The 20475-nt window shown below is 34.1% G+C and overlaps 1 protein-coding gene across 2 annotated transcripts in view; it reads left to right on the forward strand.

The window, feature by feature from the left end:
* The window catches only part of EVI5 (ecotropic viral integration site 5), a 191778-nt gene that overhangs the window by 123646 nt on the left and 47657 nt on the right, over positions 1-20475 (forward strand). For both annotated transcript variants that reach the window (XM_040627036.1, XM_040627037.1), the window contains 2 exons: positions 1533-1679; positions 10300-10395. In XM_040627036.1, the coding sequence (XP_040482970.1) occupies positions 1533-1679; positions 10300-10395 (243 nt within the window). The remainder of the gene's footprint in view (positions 1-1532; positions 1680-10299; positions 10396-20475) is intronic.

The following is a 20475-nucleotide window of genomic DNA, read 5'->3' on the forward strand; positions in this document are numbered from 1 at the left end:
TATAAAGTCCTTACATGAGTACTATCTAGAGTTTTAAAAAAATCTGTGCTTGTTATCCTCTTGTCTGTAATTTCTCACTCATTGTCAATTTTTGGTTTTGTTTATGTGTGGAGTTCTATAATTTTGGATCATAGACTTGTATTATGAGGTGGAGAGAGGAGTTCTATCTGTGGGAATTCTTTGCAGCTTATGTTGAAGGTATGTCCCTCTGAAGTGTAGTTATTTGTTTAGGGGTAGGAGGGAAGACAGTAAAAAGTTGTGGAATATTTTGAATCTAAGTACTAAGTACTTGAGTACTAAGAAGTTCACTATTTTGTAGACAGATAGGAAGAGGAGTAAAAGTAAAAATGAAGAAACTCAGAAATAGTAGAAAGTTTTGGAGCTTAAATCTTATTACATGGTGCACATTTTTTAATAAAACTGGAGGCAGGGTCACTTTTTGTGAGTTAGGTAGAATAGGTGTAATAATTGTAACAACCAAGGATTTATTAAGTATCTATTTAATTTCAAACATTATGTGAGACTCCTTTCATAAACTTTTCTCATATGATTCTTCCAAAAAAGCCTTTAAAGTCTAGTGATAATATCTATGCTTGTACCAGTGTACTGAAATTTGATGGGATTAGATAAGTTTAGCAAGGTTGAAGAACTTTAAAATGAGGAGCCAGATTTTCCTGTCTTTGCTTATAAAATCCCTACTGTTTCTTTCAGACCCCTAATAGGATATTTTGGGGTTGAGAGAAATCAGGCTACGGGAAGCCTGCATGGAGAAACTACCTCATGTCAGTCAATTTAAGCTCTCTCTATATTTTTTAGCATGTTCTATAGTTGTAATACATAAAGCAGCTAGCATTTATTGAGTTCTTTCTATATATTAAGCCCTGTTCCATGTAATCTCTCGTTTAATACTGAAGAGAATCAAATGAGAAATAGGGAGTATTTTTATATGCATTTTTCAAATGAGGAAATAGACTCAGAAATATTATAACTAGTTTGCTTAATCACCAAATAACAAGTCAGAATTCAAAACCAGTTCATGTTCCATAAAAAAGACTGTGCTGTACATTGGAGGGATATAGACGTGAATATGACACATTTCATGACATCAGGGATTTTACAGTCCAGTAAATGGTGATGGTACTTTTTAGTCAGTCTGTGCTTTCTTTTGGGAACAGGAAAGAGGAGTTAAATTGATGATATTTCTGTATCTACTCATTTGTCTGACACTGCCTGTTTTGGAAATTAATACCTTCAAGGTCTGTGTAAACATTCTTAAAGTTTGTAGATATTTATTGTATAAACAGAAAATTAGGAAGAGTTTCTAATATGGACCTTGAGTATTCTTTTGGATGACTTGATTTTTAAAGCACGTTTATAAAATTTTTTTTTTAGCATTTAACTATTTGTTAAATAAAATCCACCTGTAATGATAGCATTTTATATAATGTTATTGAGGTATAAAATGGGGAGGTAGAAATTTGTTGGTTTTTTAGGGTCTTTAATCTCTGAGTATTTATATTTTTAATTATTAGAATCAGATCAATAGTAACCATCTTCGAAGAGCAGAACAAGAGGTGATTAGTCTACATGAGAAGGTACAATATCTTTCGGCACAGAACAAAGGACTGCTTACTCAATTAAGTGAAGCAAAGCGCAAACAAGCAGAGATTGAATGCAAGGTAAATAGATCGGCTACCTAATGTTTTTGTCAATATAATAATGCCTTTTTGTTTTGTCTCTTCATTATTTTAAAACCAAATAAAACCAAAAAAAGTGAGTTTTATTTCCCACTTTTCCTAAACTTGGTTTGGTGGTTGCTTTCAGACAGGATTAGCTCATCTTGCTGTGAGGTGGATTTCAGGCAGGAAACCTCATTTTCACCCACTTGGTTAACTGCTAGTTTAGGAAATTAAGTAAACCAATTGGTTGAAAACTGATATCTCTTTATAATTTTTCTTTTGACTTGTAGCCCTTTAAAACCAAAGCTTTTAAAATCACAACCAAAAAGAAAAGTAATTTAGAGAAATTAAGGCAATTCTGCTTTGATCAGTATGGTATCAGTAGGCACTCAATATTGATACATGTTTTCTGCGTAGAGAGCAAAAGAAGTGTGTTTGCCCTTGGGTTGGGAAAATTGTGTACATTTCCCATTATTATTTTGACTGGGTTTCCTATTTTTTGTGTTAAGTGTTTGGATTTATAAAGCATCAAAAAGTATTTGAATGAAAGTAAATGTTTCCTGAAATCAATTTCCAGCATGACAGTGGTGAGAGAGTGAGGGTGGGATGAGGAGGGGGGTGGAAGGAGAAAGAGTGAGTGTGAGAGTAAGAGAGAGAAATAACTAAAGAGATGACTGTGGTCTGAGCATTAGAATAGATTACTGAGGACAAGTTATGGGATTTTAAAATAAACTAGGCATCTATCTTTCCATGATGAGACAGCAGGAATGATGCCCTTTAAAGATTCCAGCCTTATTATTCTATGATAAGAAATAAGACTTTCAATGGTACATATGAAGCTGTAATTCCATCAACTTGTTCTGGTGTCATTAAAAACCAAGAGTGAAGCTTGAGTGGTTTATCAGTGTCACTGAAATCCAGAGATGAAATTACATCCTAATAAATATGCATGACTCTTGCAATTTACACTGACAGAAATCTGTAGGCAGTACTGAAATTTGTACTAACTTAAAATTAGTCCCTCTAGAAGGATATGACTAGACTAATTTAAAAATAAAATGATGTGACATGAGGTTATATCAATCTGATTTGTCTTTCTAACATGTGATTGAATTTTTATGATGCCATATTGTCTGTGCTGACTTATTTTTAATAAAGAGCTAAATTTAATCTTTTTTCGTTATTGGTGTAAGTTTTCCTTAAACATAAGTTGGTAACACTTATTGGATTTAATATTGTTCCTCAAATGCCTTAGCACCTTTTAAGCAAAGTAAGGTGTTCTTTGGAAATAATTTGTGGGATTTGCTGATGAAAAATATATATTTTTTATATAAGTAATAGGCTCAGATTCAGAATTTTAGAAAATTTTAAGAACCAATATGAGATTTTAATTTTTAACTGTTCAGTAATAATTCTGTGAAATTTGTTACAGATGCTGACTCTGATATCTGCCTGTGTGTTTACCCTGTATATTGACTTATTCAGTGTTTTGTAATACTTTTGTAGATTTTGAGAATGACCAGTGTGTTATTACTGTAGCACCTAGTACATTGTAATTAAGTGTATATATTTTACCTTGTTATGCTGGAACAGTTCAGGAACAAACGCTAACTTTTTCAAGGAAGCTAGTCCTTCAATGTAGAAATCTGATTCATTTTCATTTAGTTTTTTTTTTTTTAAAGATTTTATTCATTTATTGGAGAGATAGAGCACATGCAAACATCTGCATGAGTTGGGTGGGGGGCAGAGGGAAAGGAAGAAGCAGACTCTGCCAAGCAGGGAGCCGGTCTCTGGGTGCAATCCCAGGACCCTGAGATCATGACCTTAGCTGAAGGCAGACAGTTAGCCAACTCAGTCACCCAGGCGCCCCTCGTTTAGTTTTGTATGATTATAGCTTATAATTTGTTGATAAATAATTATTAAATTTCATTTTATTTTTCATTTATGTAATATATCCGGATACCGTTTTTAATATTAATGTTATTTTCCCTCTACAACTGAATTTGAATGTTCCAACTTAAAGATGAAAATAGTGTAAGTCTGTGATCTCCAATATGAAAATTCAAAACACTCTGAAACCCAAATGTTTTCTCATAAATTTCGCACAAATTCATTTGGATGGCCATTTAGAATTTTTATTTTATCCCAATTGGTGTGGATATTTATATTTTACAGTTTCATTGTGTTTAACAGTAAGCATAGTATTCATATGGATGCAGCCACTGGATAATACTGATGTATGGTTTATGTATCTTATTATTTTTCTAAAATCTAGAAAATCAGAAATTCTATGACATACCTAGCCCCCAAGATTTTAGTAATGAGATTGTGGGATTTCTGCATAATTCTAAATTTGAAGATTGTAGAAAGATTTTATATTTTCTAGTTCTACATATATAGAGAGATACCAATATAGATATGTATATATCCATGAGAAAACGTATATTAATATATATATATGTATATATATATATACACTTGTAAAATTGTATGATAAGTAATTTTAAGTGAGGAAAGTCAGAGTATTTTACTATGATTATAACATTGTACATATATGGAGTAATGACAGGAAGGAAACAGGAAGAAAATAAACCTGGTACTTATATATAATATAAACTTTAATAGCTTAATACATGTGCATTTTTTCATAATGCTTTGATTTTTTAACTGAGTATGCATGAAAGCATTACTCACACTCTTTCCCCTTTTATCTCATTCTCCTGACTCTACCACATACCCCTTCTTTTATTTTTTGCTAGGTAACTGCTTTTATTATTTTCTGATAAGTCCTTTCAGAGTTGTTTTTTTTTAAGATTTTATTTATTTATTTGAGAGAGAGAGTGAGTGAGTGAGAGAGTATGAGAGGGGTGGAGGGGCAAGGGGAGAGAGGGAAGCAGACTCCCCACTGAGCAGGGAGCCTGATGCAGGACTCAGTCCCAGGACCCTGAGATCATGGCCTGAGCCAAAGGCAGATGCTTAGCCAACTGAGCCACCCAGGCGCCCCGTTTCAGAGTTTCTTTTAGGCAAATACAAGCAAGTAAAAGAACATAATTTTTCCTTTCACTTTCTTACCTAAAAATTAACATATTGTATGTTTTTCTCTTTGCCTTTTCTGTCACTATGGTGGGGTTTTTTATGTCATTATGTTTTGTAGAGCTTTCAGTATCAGTGTTTCAAGAATCTTCTCATTAGGGACGCCTGGGTGCCTCAGTGGTTAAGCCTCAGCCTTCAGTTCAGGTCATGATCCTGGGGTCCTGGGATCAAGCCCTGCATCAGCTTGCTGCTCAGTGGGGAGTCTGCTTCTCCCTCTCCATCTGCCCCTCCCCCCCCACTGTGCTCTCTCTCTCCTCTCTCAGATAAATAAATCTTAAAAAAAAAAATTTCTTCTCATTAGTTTCTAAGGTACATTGTTTTCCATTGCATGGATGTACTATGGTATACTTAATTAGATCCTTATTGATGGGCACATGGATTGTTCCCAGTGTTTTGCTTGCCACAAGCAGTGTAGTGAATAAGCTTGTACATATATAATTTCAGACATACAGAGTTATATCTACATTCCTTTAGAGGAACATCTACACGTGCCCTTAGATTGTTTCATCAATGAGTAAATGCATTTGTACTTTCATAAAATTTTGTCAGATGACACCGCTTAGGGTTGTACCATTTTGTACTCTGACCAAGAGGGCATGATAGTACCTGTCTCTCCATTGTGTTGCTTACAAAATGTACTTACAAAGTGTATAGCCAAACCTTTTCATTTTAAATAGATGTAACTTGAGTATTTTAGGATAGTGATTCTCAAATAGGGATGGGAAGAGGTGAGATTATAAGACTTCAACGAATGATGGCATCTGTTTAGATATTTGTCAAATACTTGGGCAGCCTTTATTTGTCAGTCTTATAGGCACTGAGGATTTAGTAGTGAGGAAGGTGAGCTCAATGTTTAGTGAGACAATAAGTAAAAAATATATAAGATCATTACTAATGTACTATAAAGTGGGCTGTAAGGGGAAGTGGTGATTAAGATGGAGTGCCAGGAGACGGTATCAAAGCTGGGATGTGAAGAATAGGAAAGAAGCAGCCATATGAAGAGCCATGGGAAGATCCTGGCATGAAAAGGTTACAGAGTTCAAGATCTAAAAGAAGAAAAGAAGTTGGTTGCTGAGTCTTGCATAAAGTAGAAAGCTAATGAAATAAAACCAGGAAAATAGGTTGGGACTCCACTTCTTACCATATAAAATTTTAGAGCCTATACTAGTGAGTTTGGGTTTTACTCTTAAGTGCTGTGGGAAACCATTGAAAGGTTTTAAGCAGGAAATCAACTATGACTTTTTTTTTCTGCTTTGCTGTATTTGCTTCAGGTTGTGTTTTTGTTTTTTTTTTTTACTTTAAACTTTGAAATATTTTTGTTTACAGAAAAACAGCAAAAATAGTACAGAGAGTTACCATATACCTTTTAATCAGCTTCTCTTAATGTTAACATCTTACATAACCATGATACATTTATCAGTACTAAGAAATGAATGATGATACAATGTTATTACTAAACTACAGACTTTATTCAGATCTCCCCCATTATGTTTCTGTCTCCTCCAATCTGTGACAGTTTCTTAATGTTTCTTATCTTTCCTTACCTTGATTATTGAAGAATACTGGTGAGATATTTTGCAGAATATCCCTCAGTTTGGGATTGCATGTTTTCTTATGACTAGACTGAGATAATGTATTTTAAGAAAGAATACAGAGTTGAAGTGTCCTTCTCAGCACATCGTCTTATGGTTAGTGCTGTTAACCCTGATCATTTAAGTTGGTGTCTGCCAGCTTTCTCCACTACAGAGCTTTTTTCCTTTCCTACTCTGTTCATTACAAGCAAGTTACTAAGTCCAGCCCGTAGTCTGACAGCAGGCAGGGGTGTTAAGCTACATCTCCTCAAGGAAAGAGTATCAAAGAACTTGTGGACATATATTAAAACCACCACAATAATTAACAAATATTTAGAGGAACTATTTTGAGGCCATGCAGGTGTCCTTAAAGTTTCAGCAACTAATTTTAGCATTTATTAAGGGATATTGCTTGTAGCAATTAATATAATTATTTTTTTAAAAAAACACACATACCACTGTGTGTAGAGATAGGTTTGAGGTGGCGTTGGAGAGAGATTTGTTAGGAGATCATCAGGAAATAGTGCAATACTATTTTGTATAGATAAGTTTACAGTCTGTTTTTATAGAGAACCAACAAGACTTGGTGATTATATTGGAGGGGGGAAGGTGAGGGGAAATTTGGGTTTTTTTGCTTGATTAACATAATTTTGTATAATTTATAATATATACCTTTGTAAGTATTATGAATTTATATAATTCAACATATACCATTTACATAAATTATATAATTTTACTTGATTAATATAATTTTATATACTGTTAACTAAAATTTGTAGAGTATAAATGTATTAGTTATCTATTACTATTTTTAAAATTACCTCTAAAACTTAGTGGATTAAAATAGCAATAAGAACCAATATCCTAGAGTTTTTGTGGGTCAGAAATTCAGGAGCAGCTTAGCCAAGTAGTTCTGGTTTGGAGTCTGTTATGAGGCTGCAGTCAGCTGAAGGCTTAACTGGAGCTAAAGGATAAGGTGTTTTAGGTAGCTCTCTCACAAGGTTGAAAGTTGGTGCTGACTGTTGGAGACATCACTGCCCTCAAGAGAATTTCTCTTAGTAAAGTATTTAGACAAGTGAACAAACAAGCACAATGCAGTATGAGTAGTGCCATGATTGAGGAGGTATATAGGACACTAATGGGAGTTTAGTGTTAGGGTAATGGTTCAAGGAAGGCTAACTGAGGAATGATTAAGCTAAAACATTAGAGCTATGTAGGAGCTGAGGAAAGACAATACATAGAGTTCACTGGACAGAGGAAATAGCATGTGTGAAGAGTAAAAATGAGAGGAACAAGAGGTTGCTTGGACTAAAAGAAGTTCACTGTAGCTGGAGATAAGTGTCGTGAGGAATACTGGTAAGCTACGAGGCTAGAACAGTGAATAGGGAGCAAAATCATATAGAATCTAGGACACCAGTATAAGGACTTGAGTCATTATCTCAAGATCTGTGGAGTGCCATAAAGTGTTTTAAATAAGGGAGTGACAAAATGATATTTGAATTTTATGGAATATAGACACAGTGATGTGCTGGAGCCAGCCAGTAAAGGCCTGCAAGAACCAATTGTTAAATTTTCAGAAATTTTGACTCGTTTGTTTAAACAGCCATATTAACAATTAAGTTATATAACATAATTAAATTGTGATAGGGCAAAAGTAATAACTATTCAAACTTCATAATTTCCTACTTATTTTTACATTTTACTACTATCTGTGCTTTTGAGTTTATTTATACCCTTGTATCTGTATGGTGGAAATACCATACTGCACATTTCTTCCCATCTCAGTGTTCAGTAATGTCACTTTGGTAGCTTGAAAGGAGCCATGGTGGGACGATTTACAGCACATAAGTTGTCAAACTACAAATCAGGGCTGAATTTTTTTTTTATTTTTTTAAAGATTTTATTTATTTATTTGACAGAGAGAGACAGCCAGCGAGAGAGGGAACACAAGCAGGGGGAGTGGGAGAGGAAGAAGCAGGCTCCCAGCGAAGGAGCCCGATGTAGGGCTCGATCCCAGAACGCCGGGATCACGCCCTGAGCCGAGGGCAGATGCTTAACGACTGTGCCACCCAGGCGCCCCTGGATTTATTTTTTGTTGACTATCTAGACCAGATGATGGTAGACTATAGCCCATAGCCCAAATCTGTCCGGTTGCCTGTTTTTGGAAGTAAAATTTTATTGGAATATGGCCTTGCTTATTTGTTTTATATTGTCCATGGTTACTTTCACACTGCAGTGGTGGCAGGTAGAATACTTGTGATACACTGTATGGCCCACAAGCCTAAAATATTTACTCTCTGGCTCTTTAAGGAAAAGCTTTTGATGCCTGTGCTTGATTTTTAACACAGGTTAAAGTTTAAAAGTGTGTTGTATCTTCAGCCTATACATTATTAATAGCACAAAAATTTTAAGGAAATTTTCTTTCAGTATTTGGTTACTATTACCAGAATCAACAAAAAACTTGCTCACATTATTAACAAATGAGTGAAATTCTAACATAAGTCTTCCTTGTTTCACTTTCATCTTTTCTCTAACAAAAATATTCAATCAACATGTATATCAAAACTTCACTTATTCCCCAGTTTCAACCATTGGTAGCTTATAGATATAGTTTAGAAAAAAACCAGTGAGAGCATTCTGTGAGAATATAGTGACTACACAGAATGGGCAATGAGTATTGTATATCTTATTATCTGTATGTTGTGTTTTCTATATCCTCTGTATCGGTTTATATTAAAAATATAATAAACTTATGCATGAACACATATGTGTACACATGCACACTCACACATACACACACACCCCTAGGAGAAAGCTGATTCCTAGACATTTTTTTTTAAGATTTTATTTTTTTATTTGAATGGGGGTGGGCACAAGCAGGGGGAGCGGCAGGCAGAGGGAGAGGGAGAAGCAGGCTTCCCACTGAGGAGGGAGCCCGCTGTGGGGCTCAATCCCAGGACCCCAGGATCATGACCTGAGCTGAAGGAAGATGCTTAACCACTGAGCCATCCAGGCACCCCTGACTGTTAGACGTTTCTAGCACAGCAGTGGGTATACATTTGACCGTATGCAAATTGGCAAAATATTTAAAGCAGTATTTGCTTAAAGTGAAGCAGCAATATCATATCTGAGATACAAGAATAAATATAATTTTTTATTTGGAAGTTTAATTATTACACTTATACTAAATTTGTTATTTTTAGAAATTTTGTTATTATGGTACTGTCAGGTGCTAAATTTCTCCTAAGATCACCATGCTGTACATTTTTGATACAACTGATTGCTAAATTTCAACTGAAGTTAATGGAGGAGAAAAATATTTTTGCATAGCATACTTTTCTCTAACATATTTTCTTCATATTTTGTTATTTCTGGATCAATATTAATTGGCAACGATATTGTACACTACAGTTCTGGGGTTTTTCTTTGTGAAATTTTGAGGTGGTAGAATTAAGTACTATGCTTTTCCTAGGAAGGTCAGAATTATGATATAATCTAATTTCTATTCTCTTTTGAAGTATAATGTAAATATTCATTAACATTTATTGCTTCAGAAAAAATATAATTTTTATATATTATCTAGCTAATATACTCTCTGAGTATCCTTCTCCGTTAATCTGTTGTCTTAATTAAGTGTTGGAAAGTTTTCAATATTTGTTCTTGCATAAAAAATGAGCAGCTCTCACAGTCACCAGTGATTTGAATTGTTTTAATTAAGTTCATTTTTAATTTTAACTTTTTGTGCAACATTTACTTATATGAGTGGTGTTTCTTAATGCTTAAAGATGGAATGCTATTCCATATATTCGGTCTTCATTTTCTATCAAGTTCAGGAAATAATTGCACTTTTTTTCTCTCATTTAATCATAGATCTATTTGTTTTCAAATTTTGAAGCAGATTTTATTTTTTATTTATTCCATGGTTTATTTTTGGTTTGTTTTGTTTGCTGCCCTAGAACAAGGAAGAAGTGATGGCTGTGAGACTCCGGGAAGCAGATAGCATAGCTGCTGTGGCTGAATTACAGCAGCACATTGCTGAGCTGGAAATCCAGGTACCATAGGAAAATAATAAAGTACACATAGAAATAATGCCATAGTTTCTCTTTCCTGCAGAGAGTGATTTATATCTTCCTCCTAATGACTGTGATTCTATTTTCAACATATATTCATTTCCAAGTACTTTTGTGGTAAAATACATATAACATAAAATTCACCATTTTGAAGTGTACAGTTCTGTGACATTAAGTACATTCACATTGTTGTACAACCAGTCTCCAGAACTCTTTTCATCTTGCAAAACTGAAAGTCTGCTTATTGAACATCTCCTCATGCCTGTCTTCCCCAAACTCCATGGAAACTACCATTCCACTTTTTATCTCTGAATTACACTACTCTAGGTACCTCATATAAGTAAAATGATATAGTATTTGTCTTTTTTTTTTTTTAAGATTTTCTTTGTCAGAGAGAGAGAGAGAGTGCGTGCGCACACAAGCAGGGGGAGTAGCAGGCAGAGGGAGAAGTAGACTCCCCACTGAGCAGGGAGCCCGATGTGGGACTCCATCCCAGGACCCTGGGATCATGACCTGAGCCAAAGGCAGACGCTTAACCAACTGAGCCACTCAAGCATCCCTGTCTTTTTTTTTTTTTTTAAAGGTATATTTATTCATTCTAGAGAAAGAGGGTGCACAAGTGGGGAGAGGGGCAGAGGGCGAGGGAAAGAGAGCGAGAAACAGACTCCCCACTGAGTAGGGAGCCTGATAGACTGAAACACAGACCAGCCCACCTACCGACCACAGGGCTCAATCACAGGACTCCGAGATCATGACCTGAGCTGAAGTCAGGAGTTGGCCACTTTTACTGAGCCACCCAGATGCCCCTGTATTTGTCTTTTTATGACTGGCTCTTTTTACTTAGCATAATGTCATTAAGGTTTATCCATGTTGTAATATGTGAAAAAATTTCCTTCCTTTTTAAGACCAAGTACTATTCCATTGTATGTATATACCACATTTTGTTTATTTAGTCATTGGTAAACACTTGGGTTGCTTGCACCTTTTGGCTATTGTGAATAATGCTGCTGTGAATATAGTTGTACAAATCTCTTTGAATCCCTGCTTTCATTTCTTTGGGATTTACCCAGAAGTGAGATTGATAGATCATATGGTAATTCTGTGTTTAATTATTTGAGGAATTGCTATACTATTTTCCGCAGCAGCTGCACCATTTTACATTCTTGCCAGCCAGTGCACAAGGGCTCTTATTTCACCACATCCTCACCAACACTTGTTAATTTTCTGGGGTTTTTTTTGTTGTTGTTTTTTATAGTAGCCATCCTAATCAGTGTGAAGTAGTAGCTCATTATAGTTTTGATTAGCATTTCCCTAATGATTAGTAATGTTGACCATCTTTTCATTTGCTTATTTGCTATGGTATATCTTCTTTACAGAAATGTCTGTATGAGTCCTTTGCTCATCTTTTAATCAGGTTGTTGAGTTATAGAAGTTCCTTATATATTCTTGATGTCAGTCCCTTTTCAGATAGAGGTTCGCAAATATTTTCTCCCTTTCTGTGGGTTGCCTTTTTGTTCTGCTGCTGTTTTTTGATGCACAAAAGTTTCTTTGTTGAAGTCCAACTTACCTATTTTTCTTTTGTTGCCTCTGCTCTAAGTCTATGTTTGAGTGATAGTTTACCATATTTGTACATTGCCAAAGCAATTTTCAAAAGATTTAAAACTAAACATTTTGTCACTCTGTGTCCTATTTCTTATTGTATAATAAAAGGTAGTAAATTTCTAATATGAGAAAAATATTATGATCAAAATCTTATTTCTTTCAAAATGTGTTATATTCTATTCCAAGCCATAATACAATTTTTGCTGCAACATCTAGAATTTTCTTCCCACTTGAAATATCCTTTGAATTAAATTTCGATTCAAAATTTGGTTAATTTCTAAGACTTACGTATATTATAGCCTCATCTTTTGATCTGGGTCAAAAGTGATCATAACACATTATGATTTGTTTAAATTTATTTAAAAATAGCCTTTATGTTCTGTTGGTAATGTTCCCTGTAAAGTAGCACATATTCAGAAAAACTTTAGACATGAACTGACTGCTTGACATATTTGTAATCAACGATTTAAATCATGCTATTATATGCAATTCTAGTTTAAGCCTGTAGTTTTCTAATATCAAGAAAATTATAAAATTTTGCTATATTTCTATGCATGTTAGTTGCAAACAGCAAGATTTATATCATTTTTATTTATTCTGAAATACTTATTAAAGTGAAGAGCCTGATATGCTGCATATTTTGTTTAAAATGAAATATAACATGTTATATCATTTCTGAAAATAGAAAATGCATGAAATTTTTACTATCAGGAATATGTGGGATCAAATGGCTCTTAATTAAATAATCACTGGAATCCTAATTGCTAGATTCATTGGTATTTTTTTCCAGTATTTATCCTGCTTGAGTTTATCTCATTTATCATTGTTGACCAATTGTCCTCTTTATGTTCTCTCCTCCCATAGCTTTCCCACCACCACTCACTTTCGTCTGTCTTCTTTCTTGTTTATTGTTTTAGTCTTCTTATCATTTCTGAACGTTTGTATTCCTTTGAGAATCCCAAGTTTTTGGCTTTTTAAAAAGTGTATTCAAATGAAGGGTGTCATTCACATGGCTTTAGGAGCCATCTGTACAACAGATCCTAATGTAATTCCAGCCCTCGCATGTTTCCCCGAACCAGTAATTTTTAAACCTTTTTAAAAAATTAATTTAAAAATTATTAGCACAATATACCAAGAAGTTCATAATACAAAACTACATTATAATATGGGTAAACACATTACCCATATATAATCGTGGCTCAGGTCAAGATACAGAATATTGTCTGTACCCCAGAAGTCTACCCAATCACACCTGACTCCCTTGTCCTGAGTTTTGTGGTAGTCACTCCCTTGCTTTTCCTTATAATTGTGTCATCTTCGTATGCCTCTCTGATCTGTACGGTTTAGTTTTCCCTGTTTCTGAACTTTGAAAAGTGTTCTTGAATATCTTTGTCTCTTCTTTCTTTGTTCAACATTATTTTAGTTAGAATAATCATTTTTATTGTTGTACGTGTTCCATTTTATGAATATATCACAATGTATCTATCCACGCTAATATTATTGGTCATTTGGGAGTTTGTGGATTGGGCCTGTTTTGAACAGTGCTGAGATTATGAGCAACCTTGTGCACTATACTGACCACATGTACATGTTTCTCTAGTGTGGAATGTTTGTGTCACAGAGCATGCAAATCTTCAGCTTTATTTTCAAAGTGCATGTACCAGTTTAAACTCCCAAGAGCAGCATATGAAAGTTCTTGCTTGTTCCATATCCTCCTCAACACTTGGTGGTGTCAGATGCTTTAACTTGTGCCATTCTGGTGGGTATGCAGTGATACTTCGTTGTGGTTTTAATTTCCATTTACCTGATTACTAATGAGGCTGGCAATTTGGATTTCCTCTTTTGTAAAGGTCTGCTAAAGTCTTTTTGTGTATATTTTTCTATTAGGTTTTTGTCTTTTTCTTTGGATGTATAATTATTTATTTATTGATGTTATGTTTTGCAAATACCTCTTTCCACTGACTTGTCTTTTGTTGTTTTTTAACTTATTGTGTCTTTTGATGAGTAGACCAATAGTTTCAATGGACAGTAGACCACTCTACCTGGAATTTGCACAGGCACTTCAAATTCAACATGTTTAAAATTGTATGTTTTTATTTCATCCAAAAAATTTTCTTTTCTTTTTGTATCTCTAGTCTTGATCAGTGGTATCATCTCTTAAAGGATTGTTCAATGCCGTTCTTAACCCTCTATATCAAGGCTATATAGAGAGAGTATGTAAACTTTCAGCTTGACTAGATAATACCAAATTCTTTTAAAAAGAGCTTGTGCTAGTTAACATTACCAACATTTTACCTTCTCACCTATTCTTGTAGTGTTGCTTTCAGATAATTTTTAATAACTCATAAAGATTGAAGTGTCTTGCCCAACTCCTCAGTTCCTTCAAAAGAGAAAAGTCCTGAGTAGATCTAAAACTAAATCAAAGGTAACATTAATTTCAGAAATTTTTCCTTTAATAACTCTCTTAGCCTTTCTGTTCCCCCAGCCATTCCCTGAATTCTTCTGTCCCCAGCCTTACCTGAACTATTGTAGTAACTTCCTAGTCAGTTCTCTCTTTTCCAGCCTCAGCTCTTCCACAGAGCTACCCGAGTTAGCTTTCTGAAAAATAAAAACTTTTACAGACTGCCTTTTACCTAGCAAATCATATCAAAATTCCTCAGCATAAAATGCTTACCTTTTCATTGTTGCCCAGACCTGCATTTCCCATCTCATCTCAGCATTTATCTCCTCATCCTCCCTCCCTACCCCCTACACATACACACACACACACACTTTTCAAATTTTTCACATTCTTTCAAAATTCTGTACCATTCTGCAAGCTACTATGTCTTACTAAATTGTGTTTCTCTGTATCCCCTAGTCCTCTGCTTTTTTTTTTTTTTTTTAAGATTTTATTTATTTATTTGACAGAGAGACAGCCAGCGAGAGAGGGAACACAGGCAGGGGGAGTGGGAGAGGAAGAAGCAGGCTCATAGCGGAGGAGCCCGATGTGGGGCTCGATCCCAGAACGCTGGGATCACGCCCTGAACCAAAGGCAGACACTTAACCGCTGTGCCACCCAGGTGCCCCCACTAGTCCTCTGCTTTTAAGATATTTCTTCTTACTGAGTTGTGCTTGGCTAGCTTGCTATTAATACATTTAGTAAATGTGTTTTCAGTAAACATCTTGACGATTCAACTTTCTTTCATTTATTTACTTATTACATGCAGATCCATAATAGATCCATAATAGATCTCTTGCTAAAATCTGAAACTCCTTTCTCAATTATAAGAATAATACATTTTAGTCATGGAAATATTTTAGATCATTTTCAAGTTCCACTAGGGGGAGAACTCTGTCAAATATTTTGTGCTTCATATCTCTTTCAGATCAACTCTTCCAATTAATGTTACTCTCTTGTGAATGAACTTTTTTCCCATAAACCAATTTCTCTCAAATTCTTCATTTAATAAATTGTGTTATTGTGTAATCTGCTGATATAATTAAGACCTGCTTTTTAAAGTATTTATGAAACTTATACTTTTATAAGTATCATATTTAGGTAAGGAAATATATTAGGTGAACAAATACTCATTTTTGTAAACACAAGCATTCAGTGGTAGATACACTTATGAGGCTAAAGTTTATTAAATTTGAATTCAAAGATTCTTTAGTCATCTTGAAACGTTCTGTTTGATTTAAACTTTGTAATCTTTCCCTATGTTATTATTTGAGATATCTGCATCTGTAATATACTTAAGATTTTTATAATAGTGCTTTTCTCCCTTGTCTTTGGAGGAACTGTTTTATATTAGTGTCTCACAGTGAATTTAACCTTTTTTAAGTGTAGCAGTTTTTAGATTTTAGCCATTTTATTAGAACTATTTGAGAAAGTTATTAGCTAGGTTTCCTCCTTCTCAAACAGAATTCCACTTTACAGATGTATTATAGTCGTCATTCTGTTATAATGCTTGTCTTGAGGAGATATACACCTATAAAATTAAGAGGTTAAACTGTAAGGTTTCATTAAACATAAAAATTATATCATGTGTATTATTTTAATACTTTTTGACCATTCAGAGTTACCATTATGAATTTTAAATACTATATAATCCTTTCATTTCATTCAGATCTCTATGATTTTATTAGATAAAGCTCCTTTGGCCAAATTTCTATCCAAAATAATACTATTCTAATCACTATGCTCTTCTGCCACTTCATGTTTCATCAAAACAATTATTTCTTGCCGTAAAATATACATTTCTTGTTATTCTTTTTGTCTACATTCTCCACCAGAGTGGAAGTTCAGTGAGAGGAATTTTTGGCCATTCAATTGCTGTATTCCTCAGCACTTGGTATATGATGCTTGGTACATAACCATCGCTCAACTATTTGTATTAGATGTTAAATTAATACAATAATTCACTTATCTGCTATTTCTGCAAGAGATTTTTACTGTATATACTTTGAGTATTCAAAATTTTAAAATTCAAAGATTTTCACTGTATTCATACGTGCATCAATTTGCATACATTTTTTTATCATTAGGTCACTGGTGAGGATGATAGAATGACTTCAGGCTCTGTCTAAATGCATTTATCATCTTACAGAAGAAGTGACTGAACGTGGGTCTCTTGTCTCTTCTTTGAAAGGTTGTTGGATAGAATTTAAACCTCTGAAATTCATGTATGTTTATTGTTGGTGTCAATGGCTTCAGTTACATCTGAGAAAATGCGAGTTGTTAACTTTAAGGGAGAATTTTATTTTTTTCTTCCTGTCTGCACATATACTTTACAAGCAGATTTTCTGGTTTCTTTATTTAAGTAGCCTGCAAAAATAAATATGATAGAACCTAATCAGAATAAAAAGCTTCAAGAAGTTTAATTATTATCAAGAGAGAGTACTCTGGTTTCTCTTCAGATCGTATAAATCTTTCACCTTAATTATTATCAAGAGCAAGAGGTTTTTTAAATCCTAAATGACTCTGTGGTCACAACTTTTTGTCTTTTAGTTTTCTCATAATTGCTAGAGATTTTGTATTTATTAAGAATATAAGATTTTGAGGGGCGCCTGGGTGGCACAGCAGTTGGGCGTCTGCCTTCAGCTCAGGGCGTGATCCTGGCGTTGTGGGATCGAGCCCCACATCAGGCTCCTCCGCTATGAGTCTGCTTCTTCCTCTCCCACTCCCCCTGCTTGTGTTCCTTCTCTCGCTGGCTGTCTCTATCTCTGTCAAATAAATAAATAAAATCTTTAAAAAAAAAAAAAGAATATAAGATTTTGAAATCAAACTACTTCCTAAGTATCTTTGACAAGTTACCTAACCTATCTTTTTATTTATTCATTCAGAACTGAGGATCTGAAAGTTTTCTGCTTTAGAGTTGTTGGTATTAAATGAGAAAGCATTTGTAAGTCATGCAGATTTGGGAAAAGAATTCTCTGCTAAAGTACTAGTAAGGGCAAAGAGTCTAAGGCCAGGAGAAATGTCTGAGTAGAGTCCCTGGGTGAAGTAAGAGGGGCAAGTAAAGGAAGTCTGAGAAGTAAATAGGGCAGCTTATGTAGGGCCTAAGAACTTTGGCCTTTCTCTGAGTAAGATGGAAAGTCATTAGAGGGTTTTGAGCATAGGAGTGATCAATTAGGAGACATTTAACCTACTAAAAAAATTTAATTGAACTTGATTCAGAAAAAAAATGCTTGTAAGAGTAGTTCATAGTATTTAGGAGGGAGGAAATGGTGGTTAAAAAGTGTTTCCTCCTCTTAGTGGAATTTTCCACCTTTATTCTATTGATCCAAATGTTATTTATTAGTCCAGGGCTTTATTTTTATATTCACACTAAATAAAACTTGCTCTACTTTGCAGGTGGTGGAACAAAACACAGAAAAGTTAATTTTTGCTCAGGTAGTTGAAGAAAATAGGTGGGAATTAAACTCACGCTTTCTGATATTTAACCCGGAATTGAGTTTGTATTTTGGTTTTTATAAAGATAAGCATATTAAGTTGTCATAACCATATTAAAAGCTTCTGTGGGTCAAGCACATCTATATAATTAATGCTGCTTTGTTATAAGTCATGGAAATTTTTAAATTTAAAACAGTGTAGTTCTACTCAAATCCAACTTTTTGTTCTTTTCCTGGTACCCAGTAACATTTACCCACTTTCGTTAGTTTGCCCAGCAGATAACCTCTAGGGATGCCTCAGATGGGCAATACCCCAACCACTCTTGGCTTAAGAAACACCCACTCAAAATTCTGTTCTGACCTAAAATGAGTGAGTTAGGTTTAAATCAGTGTGCCCAGATCAGTATGCAGTTTTGGCAGAGATGGAGAGGAAGTGATAAAATCTTTATCACTGAACTTTAAAGTAACGTGTTTCAATAATGTTAAATTACAGTGACATTACTAAGTGATGGAGTTTATCATAAAGCTTTGTGATCAGTTTGTGCTTTTCAATTTCCTGAGCTAATTTGTTAATAGTTTCACAACAGGTGGTAGTTTATATGCCAACTCTTGGCCAACAGACTTCTTTTTGGAAGATTTTTTTTTCCCTTGAAGCACAATGGTTTCCGTTTTGAGCAACTTAAAGTATTTTTCATTTTTCTTAAATGATTTTCTCAAAATTTTAAGCATTTTTAAATTAAAAAATAACTATTCTGTAATTTTATCTAGTTTTAACAGTGACTCTCAACAAAAGAAGTTAGGTATGTAGGATATTTTATTCAGCTTGCTATGTAGTCATTAAGGATTATAAAATTCAGTTAAAATTTTATTTACTTAAGTGCTCAGATTCTTTGGTATCCAAATTTAGTATGCAGTTAAATATAAAGAAATTAAGTACCTAGAGGTTTTCAAGGTATTACTGTATCTAGAAATGAAGAATATCATTCAGATACCCAAGACGAGCTCATAGTAGCATCTGAAGAATTAGTGAAGGAGGATTAGATTCTTAAATACCATAATATCAGCAATCATCTTGATGTTATTAAAAGTTAATTTATGTGCACCTAGCATATACATCTTGGCTTCTCATACCATTCTCTAATGAAGGAAACGAAGTCTCCTCAGAGAAATAGCTGATTCCGGGACTGGGACAGGAAATATAGTAAGGACAAAGATGAGCCTAAACAAATTATAATACTAGAGAAGGGAAGGGCTTAAAAACAAAACAAAACCCTACATTAATAGTATCTTAAAGAGACAGAAGAGCCAACAGAAAGAGTTCTAATGGCCAAAGGTAGAACAAATGAGGAAAAAATGTTTAAAGTTGTAGTAGATTTTAACTCACAGTATAAAATAAATGCCCATGAGTCTACTGATATAAATAATGATTAAATAAATTAATAAGTGGGAAAGAAGAGATAAATCTCTATGCAGAAGAATTCCAAATAATTGATGTAAATATTCTATTCTTAAGGAGAGGAAGAGGTAGTCCTTTTCTGTAAGTGTGGGCTGTGCACAATGACTTCCCTCCAAGGGTACAGTATGGAAAGGGCAGGAAAAAAAGAGTAACTTTACAGTGGAAAAACTTGACAAACACTGCCTCACAGAGATAATCAAAGTCAACAACAGTAGTTATCAATCATATTGATAGTATGTACTATGGTCTGATGAAAATGGTACTTCTGTAGTCTTCCAGTAACCCTTAAACCCCAGTCTTAACATGAGAAGAAATATCTGACAAATTTCGATGGTGGGGCATCCTACAAAATACTTGACCAGCACTCCTCAGAGCTCATCAAAAACAAGTGAACTCTGAGAAAGTATCACAGCCAAGAGGAACCTAAGGAGACGAGACAGCAAAATGTAATGTAATATGGTATCCTACATAGGGTCCTAGGACAGAAGAAGGACATTAGCTTAAAAACAAACAAACAACTAAGGAAATTTGAATAAACTATAGACTTTGGTTAGTAATAAGGTATCAATATTGGCTCATTAATTGTAACAAATTTACCATACTAATGGGAGATTTTATTAATAGGGGAAATTAAGTACAGGAGGTATAAGGGAACTCTGTCTTATTTTTTCTGTAAATCCAACACTGTTCTTTAAAAAGTCTATTGTAAAAAATAGTTTATGTAATTTAATGTTTTTAGGGACCCCTGGAATTATATAAATTTAAGTATTTGTCACAAAATTGCTTTGTTTCTAATTAAACTATGATTTACAGAAATATTTTCTAGCTTTTAGACCTTGTGCAAATGCTGATTTTCCATATGGGTGTGTATTTGGTCCTATAAGAAAGATCACTTTAAAATGTGTGTGTATTTGTGTGCGTGTTTCTCTTCTCAAATGGAATTAAATCAGTCTTAGCATTATAAAATGTTTGAATTTATTTTCTCCCTTCCATACTTTTCAGATTACCTAATTATTTTCTTAAAAAGTATATGTACTTTTTTCCTAGTTACTAAACCATAAAAAATATTCAAACCTTTTTGTCCATGACTTTAAATTACAGGAAACTGTTTTAGAAACTTAGAATGGTAC

Source organism: Ursus maritimus, unplaced genomic scaffold (assembly GCF_017311325.1).
Source record: "Ursus maritimus isolate PB19 unplaced genomic scaffold, ASM1731132v1 scaffold_12, whole genome shotgun sequence".
In the NCBI taxonomy this organism is placed as follows: Eukaryota; Metazoa; Chordata; class Mammalia; order Carnivora; family Ursidae; genus Ursus; species Ursus maritimus.